This window comes from Ursus maritimus, unplaced genomic scaffold (genome assembly GCF_017311325.1).
Source record: "Ursus maritimus isolate PB19 unplaced genomic scaffold, ASM1731132v1 scaffold_14, whole genome shotgun sequence".
NCBI lineage: Eukaryota > Metazoa > Chordata > Mammalia > Carnivora > Ursidae > Ursus > Ursus maritimus.
This window is the reverse complement of record NW_024423786.1, coordinates 57,469,756-57,477,570: the sequence shown is the minus strand read 5'-3', so window position 1 is coordinate 57,477,570 and position 7,815 is coordinate 57,469,756. Positions and strand designations below refer to the sequence as shown.

Genomic DNA, 7,815 nt, shown 5'->3' with positions numbered 1-7,815 from the left:
CCTCCGATGAAAGGGTCTGATTGGAACCCTCCTTGGTTCTGAGAATTCTGGAGGGTTCTGGAGGAACGTTCGTCAGTGCCAGCCAGAGACTTGCTTGCGGAGGCCTTGAGCGGCGTGTGACACCCCCCATGGGGTCCAGGGTTGGGACACACGGGCGTGGTGGGTGGGGCAGTCTCACCACCGGAGGGGTGCCGGCTGAGAGCCTGCGGGCCTGGGGCAGGGACTCTGTTCAGAGTCCAGGGGTCTCCAGGTGTTGGAGGCTCTGCCCGGCCAGGGCCCCAGGAGAACCGCTGCCCCGAGTGACTGGGCGCCCCCCAGACCCTCCTTGCTGTGTGACCTGGCCCCGTGGGAGCCTCAGTGCTCGCACAGGCTGTTGCTCAAGGCCAGGAGGCCAGTTGTGATGAGGAAGCAGGTGTGTGGCACCAGGGGCCATAAATCCCAGTGTGGTCTGGTATCGGTATGATGCCGGGTGGGGCCGGGGAGGAGCAGCGGAGTGGGCAGCTTCCTGGAAGGGGAGGCTCAGGCTTCGGGACCTGCCGTTCTGTCCCCGTGCACCCTCAGGTGGGCACCTTCCCGTCTCTGGGCCTCAGTTCTCTCTGCTCCCGTCACAGGCTCTGAGGAGGAGGGACCGTGACGCTGGGTGAGGTGCTCTGTGCACGAGCGGCCGCGGGAAGACTGTGCAGGACGCTCTGTGACTGTGGTTACCACTCACTCACCTGGATCCTCTGAGGTCTCGCGAAGGGCGATCTCCACCCCACCCAGGCCTCCCCGCTCCTCCTCGGGCCCCTGTGGGTGCAGCGTCCTCCCAGCTCACACATGGGGAGACGGAGGTGTTGCACGAGGGGGTGCCTGCCGCAGGGTCACCCTGAGATCAGTGGTGGATCCAGGCTTTACATAATAGCAATAATAATATTGCAACCACCGTGAAAGCATTTAGCGGGCACCTACTGTATACCAGGTACAGGGCCCTGACTGTGCATGTCAGGCTTTCAGCGTGGAGCCAAGTGCCGTGGACACTGAGGCCGGAGGGGAGTGGAGAGTTTCCCCGAGGACACAAGCTAGTGGGGCCCTGGGGCCTTGAGCCCGAGCCCCAGCGCGAGCCCCACCCCGCTGGCCTCCGTGAATCACCCAGCAGGAATGGTCTGTGGAGGAAGCAGTGCCCCCACCCGTGCCCCACCCGACTGGGAGACTGACCCCCTCCGGGCAGGTGGTTCTTTTTCCCGGAGGTGATGTCCTGTGTGGCTTATAGATCCTGCTGGGTGAACGTCCACCTGCCCACTCAGCAAACAGTCCTGACTCACCCCGCCTGCCCTCCCCGGGGATCTCCAGGGCCGCCGCAGAGACCTGCCCAGCCCTCAGCGTCAGCACCGGGCTCGGCGCTGCAGGGGAGGCCCCGAGGGGCAGCCAGGGTGGCGGCAGAAATGACCCCGACCCCCAAGTCCTGGGCCTCCAGAGTGAGTGGTGTGCGTGAGGCCACGTCCCGTGCAGCCAGTCTTTATTAAGTACTTGCTGTACACCAGACTCTGGGCTGCAGGAGGAAATGCCCGCCTGGTCCACCAGAGGAGAGGAACCTGGGCTGATGGCCTCCAGGGAGAGAAGACGAGGCTCAAATAAGCTTACCCTCCTTTCAGAGACACGCCCACCCCTGTGACCCTCAGGGAGAGCGCCTCCACAGGGGCCGTGTGGTCACAGGGGCAGGGCCAGTCCCATCGGCTGTGGTTTATTACCCAGGCTCGCTTGTTTAACTCTTGGTTTTCTACGTGTGGTTTCGGTGTCTGATACATACCAAAGCTGACGTGACACGAGTTAGTTATAACCACGTTCTCGGGATGGATTTCATGGTGCTCGATGCCCCTTGTCCAGCTCAGGGAGGGGCTGCATTCTCCGTTTTAGAACTACAGCCTTTACAAGCAAGTTGGCGGAAAGACAGCCGATGTGCGTAGACAGAACTGGGGGATGGGCACAAGGACTAGGGCTGGGAATGCCAGCTTCTTTCCTCAGCTGCAAAAAGGCGACGCCTAACTTGGGTGCTGGGCCAGGCAGCAGATGATGCTCAGACGACAGGCTCCAAGGGCAGGGGTCATCTGGGGGGCTCCCTGGAGGAGGTGTCCTGTGGGCTGCCGCTAAGAAGCCTATAGAGGAGCAGAAATGAAGGTCCCCAGGCAGAGGGAGTTGTGGGAGGAGGAGGAGGAGGGTCGGGTTTGGGGTGGGGATGCCTGCGAACTTTGGGGGTTTGTGCGGAGGCCAGATGAAGGCCTTGAGAATTGCAGGAGAGGCCAGGAGCCAGCAGAGTGCGTGACCTTGGGGGACGGGGCTCCTGGAGCTGTGCTCAGCGAAACTCTAATGCTTGAAGGGGTGCGAGGCCCCCCTGGGGCCCTGGATTAGGGTGTGGCCCAGAGGCTTCGAGGCCTTCCTGGTCCAGCAGGACAAGGTCCAAGGTGTTCCCTAGCCTGTCGTAGCTTTATGAGACGGAGGCGGGGGACTGACTAGGATGGGACAAAATGTCCCTCTAGACAGGTGGAAGGGAGGGAACCAGGACCTGGAGTCCCTGCCACCTGTCATCCCTCTCTGAGTCTCAGTTTCCCCACATGACATCTTTTGGTGAGGGGTAGGCCCGCTGATGAAAAAAATCACAGCAGGAAGGAACGTCAGAGTGTGCACCTTGGAAGAGAGGCGGCTGCGTGTGCTCGCGGGGGCCGGGGAGGTGGCCGGGGGTGGTTTTAGGTCTGGCCATGGTGAGCTGGGAGGGTAAGGGAAGTAGCAGGAGTGGGGCACCCGCAAACGTCAGACACTCAGGGGGCAGACTGGCGAGTCAGTACAGGAGTGGAATCCAGGTGTGGCTGGATCCAGGAGCTCAAACATCCCCAGCGGCAGGAACAAGCCTAGCTGGGAGAGGGTCCGATTATCCATGACAATTGCCAAGTCTCAGATCGGGCTTTCCCTTTCCGGTCCTCCTCAGGTTGGCTCACATGGCCATCCCTGAGCCAATCACAGAGGCCAGAAGGTAGAGTACTCTGATTGGCCAGGCCGGGTCATTTACCTGTCCCTGAACCAATCACAGAGGCCCTCTGGCCAGGACTTTGCCCTGGAAGGGACTGGAAATTGTGCCTCTCCCCAAGAGAGCTTCTGTCTGTTCTCTGACCCGTTGGCTCCTGTTCCCTCTTCCTTCCTCAGAGAGCCCGAGCGTCTCTGCTCCAGGGACCCGTGGGGAGCTGAGACCCCCAGGACATGGACCGAGTGACCAGATACCCTATCTCCAGCATCCCTCACTCGCCTCGCCTGGCTGGACTGGACCCCGATGGGGACACCAGCTACACGTTTGAGGTGGTGGACGTGGGGCCGGCGGCCGGCAGCTGGGGCCAGGACAAGCCACAGGCGTGGTCCGCCGACCGAGAGGCCCGGCTGAATGCGTTCAGGACTGGGGCGTCCTATAGCCCACGCGCGTTCCCGGGCTGCTCATCCCCATGGACGCTCTGCCGGGAGGGTGACAGGGATGAGGAGGCGAAGGCCAGCCGCCTGGACACCTGGGACACCCAGCCTCAGCGGCCGCGGGACCTAAAACAGGAACGCTGGGTGGTCATCCAGGGCCAGGCCCTCAAGAAGAGCGGCACAGTGGCCACGCTCCATGGCACCCCCGGCCACCCGGGCCCCAGGAGCCCCGGCCAACCTCAGTCCGGGCCCCTGGAGGAGAACGTGGTGGACCGGGAGCAGATCGACTTCCTGACAGCGAGGCAGCAGTTCCTGAGTCTGGAGCAGGCCAATGCGGGGGGCCCTCTGCACCCTCTGGCTCGGGGAGCCCCTGCCCGTGCCCCCCCCGGGGTCAGTCAGGCCCCCAAGGCCTCAGGTGGGCTGCTCCTGGCCAACGGGTGTGCTGTCCCACTGAAGCCCCGGGAGAAGGAGGTGCTCCTGCAAGAGAAGAGGGTCTGTGGCCTTCCGGCTGCATCTGGCGTCCAGGCTGCGGAGGACCCTGGCTCCCGGTCCCCAGTGGGGTCCCCGGAGCTCCCCAAGGAGACCCCCATCGAGCGGGAGATCCGGCTGGCCCAGGAGCGGGAAGCCGACCTGCGAGAGCAGAGGGGGCTGCGGCGGGTGGGCGGTCAGCAGGAGATGGTGGAGATACCCACCAGGCCGCTGTTGACCAGGGTGAACCTGGTCTCCGCCCCGCGCCGGGACCGAGGGCGCCCGTCACTCTACGTGCAGCGGGACTTGGAGCAGGAGACGCAGCGGGAGGAGGACCACCGGCGGGAGGGCCTGCAGGCCACACCCAACGGGCTGTCCTGGGGGCCCCAGTCTGGGCTCAGGAGGGCCCTCAGCTCTGACTCCATCCTGGACCTGGCCTCCGACGCTGGGGCAGCTGACCCTGCTCCAGAGGTGAGGAAGGTGAACCGCATCCCGGCGGATGCCTACCAGCCGTACCTGCACCCCAGGAACCCCCGGCCGGAGTTCCCAGCCTTCCGCGCGCACGGCAAGCCCCGTGGTCTCTCTACAGATGGGGCCCAGGCTGCGGGCTCTCCAATGGCCGCAGGGTCTCAGAGGCTCCTCTTGGAGTCCTCTGGAAAACCCGCAGGCACGAAGCCGGAGTACTCAAGGCCCCCCCAGGGGCGCCCACAAGCCCACGGAGGTGTCATTCGATGGGAGTATTTCCACCTGAGTCCCCTGCGGTTCAGGGTCCCAGATGTGCCCCCGCAGGCTGAGGGCCCCCGCGTCCGAGGCTGGGAGGTGGGGGGGACCCTGGGATGGAAGCTGCAAAGGTCCCAGTCGTCGGAGCTGCTGGAGAGGGAGGTGGAGAGCGTCCTGCAGCGGGAGCGGGAGGTGGCCGAGGAGCGGCGGAATGCACTGTTCCAGGAGGTTTTCTCCCCGCCACCTGAGGAGGACGGCGGCAACGAGGGCTCCAGGGGCTCCTCCGCGGCCTCAGGTGAGGACCGGCAGGGGCAGTGGCGGCTTTGCTCTAGGCCCAGGGGCTGCAGTGGGGTGGGGGTGGGTGTCAGGAGGGGCTGAGTGTGGGAAGCATCTGGGGGATCCCGTCCTCTTCTCCCGTCGACTCTGCGCGCCCCTCTGTGTGTAGGTCCTGGAGAGAGACGTCAGCTTTGCCTCGGGGTTTTGCTCTATCCGTGTGGACTCTTGGACACGGTTTACAGATGCCGTGTCCTCTCGGTCATAGTGTCTGTGCTCGCCTGGCACGCCGGCCCATCCGTCCACCCAGTGTCTCCTGACCAGTTACTTTGGTCAATCTGATCGTTTCCCCAGCTAGCTGTCTGCTTTGTCTGTCTGTCCGATGGCCTGTTTCCTGACCTGGCTTCTGGGGAGAGACTCTGAGTCTCCCAGGCATTGCGGCTGCACGGGACCCCGGACCCTCCCTGATGCCCCTTCCGCCCCCTGTCCCCACAGGCATCATGGGCAACTACTCAGTGTCCGAGTCCTACTTCTTCAGCCCCACCCACCTGCACTCAGGCCTGGTGTGGACGGCTGAGGCCCCTGCCGAGTCTGCCCCTGGGCAGAGGAAGAAGGAGTTGCGGGTGAGTCTCGAGCCCTGCCTGCCCCCCCGAGGCCTGGCTGAGGTCGGGCACCCCCTTTAGGGCTGCAGAACAATTGAGGAGACTCAGGCGTGACCTGGGTTGAAGCCTGCCTCCCTCACTGCCCTGTGGGTGGCCGTGGGCTCAGTCTCCCCTGCGTGGGGCGTGCAGAGTGCATCAACTGAGTGTCTCTTCACGTCCGGGATTCTGCTGCCAGAGGCCACCTCCGCTTCAGGCCATCACTGAGGGGAGCTGCTGGGGGGAGTGCACGGTGCACAGCGCCGAGTTCGGGGCGATGGTGGGGCCCTCGGGGGGACCGTGCTGGCCCAGTGGGCTCTGGGGTGGAGCAGGGCGCAGGGCGCAGGGCTGATGCGTGTTCCCTCCCTGCAGTACGCCAGCATCAACTCCTTGGACCACATCGACTCGGAGGTGAGCGTGCCGCTGGGGACGGGGCCCAGCCTTCCGCCCCGTCTGTGCCCTCTGCCCGGGACGTGGAGCCCCCAGAGCCTTTCTTCTGCGTGCGGGCACTTGGATCCTTCCTGTGTGCCTGGCGTGGGTTTCGCGGGCACCTGCTCTGGGGGCTGTGGGTACAGAACGTTGGCGAGCTGTGTCCCGTCTGTTCAGCGGACGGCAGAGGCTTGGGGTGGACCGGGCCCAGGACAAAGGCATTTTCTTTGAGAGAGAGATTCATGTGCGATGGCCACTTTGGTACATTTTGGAGTACGTTTTGAACTGGGTCCAAAATGTCAGCCACTTGACCTGCTGTGGGTCTCAGCATGAGCTGGCACATTCCTTGGCACTGTTACCGGCTAGAGGGTCTGAAATAGAGGAGGGGAGTGGGCCTGCTTTGCCTCTGTTCTGGATCCCTCCTACAAGCCGGCAGTGGGGGAAGATGCGGGGGTAGGGATCCCAATGGGGACTCCGTGCCTCCTCTTACAGGTCCTGGAAGCCACGCGGGTGACCCACCACAAGAATGCCATGGCGAGGCGCTGGGAAGCGGGTATCTACACCAGTGAGAGCCAGGACTGAGCCCGGGGATGGGCACCCTCGCCCCCGCCCTGCCCTGTGGGAGCTGCTGAGACCGTCCCCAGACCCCTGCCCCTCAGGACATAGGTCCCTGTTGAAGTCCACCACCGGACAGCCACAGATCACATGCCACTAGTCTCGAGGGTGGACGTGTTTTCAGACGGCGGGTTTTCTTTTCTGTTTTTATCTTCCCCGAGAAATTGTTCTGCTTTCTGTGTCTAAAGCTGGGATGAAATGGGACCTCTGTCAACTCTGCTTCTAAACTTTGCCGAACACCCTTGGGTCCCACATAGGAGGAGACCAGGTCCCCCCGGCAGATGTGATTGTTCCTGCTAGTCCGAGGGTGGTGGGGCTGCTTAGGAGGGAGGCACGGGTCCTGGCTCCTTGAGGAGCCGCAGGTCTGAGGGGGGAGCACCCAATTTGAGGGTCTCTGTGCCACCCACCCCTGAGCCCCACCGCCGTGGCACGTCCAGCAGAACTCTGACGTTCTGGGGCCCTGTGGGGCGGCCCCGCACCTGGGGGAGAAAACGGCCCAGTTTCGGGGCTGCAAGGGGCAGTCTGCTCCATCTGCAAACTGCCTGACTGTGCCTACTGGGAGGTAACGCCCGAGTGGGTGGCCGGCCTGTCCTGCCCGCCCCGGCCGCAGCGCTTGTTGAGTGGGTGAGGCTGCCGGTCCCCTGCGTGGCCCGCCCCACAGCATCAGGCACGGCGTGATTACGCGCGGCCCCGTATGAGGCTCCCGGTGTCAGGAAGGTGGAAGGCTCACACCCAGGATACAGATCACTCTGGGCAAGGCTGTGGCGCTGGACCCCAGTCCTAGCTCTGCTGCTGCCCTCCGGGTGGCCTCGGGGCTCCCCGGAGCGCCTGTGCCTCGGTTTCCCTTCCACATGCAGGGAGAGTGATGGGACCCGCCTCCCGGCGCTCAGACCCGCTCTCACTCCGTGCCTCAGCCTCCAGGCCCCTCCCACTGCCCTCTCTGCAGCTGCTACAGGGAGAACCAAACAGCTATTTCCAGAAATCCGACTTGAAGACCTCCTACGCGGGCTCGGGAGGCGGGCGAGGCCCTGAAATAGCTGGGCGGGGGCAGCACTGTGGGGGCCCCAAGGGCAGGGCTGGTGGGGGGGCTGCCTCAGGGCACAACAGAGACAGACTGAGGGAGGAGGCAGGGCCTGAGTCTCAGAGTGGAGGCAAGATCTGTGTCCACCAGATGCCCCAGTCTGAGGGAGGAGACGAGGTCAGTGTCCACCAGAGGCCCCAGTCTGAGGGAGGAGACGAGGTC

General features: G+C 64.1%; 1 protein-coding gene across 1 annotated transcript; it reads left to right on the top strand.

Moving 5' to 3' along the window:
• The first annotated feature begins 3,228 nt into the window (after positions 1–3,228).
• LOC103681763 (mitotic spindle positioning) lies at positions 3,229–6,696 on the top strand. The gene is made up of 4 exons (XM_008711346.2): positions 3,229–4,912; positions 5,386–5,513; positions 5,901–5,939; positions 6,450–6,696. The coding sequence occupies exons 1-4, from the start codon at positions 3,229–3,231 to the stop codon at positions 6,537–6,539; spliced, it is 1,941 nt and encodes a 646-aa protein (XP_008709568.2). The 3' UTR covers positions 6,540–6,696.
• The last annotated feature ends 1,119 nt before the right edge of the window (positions 6,697–7,815 follow it).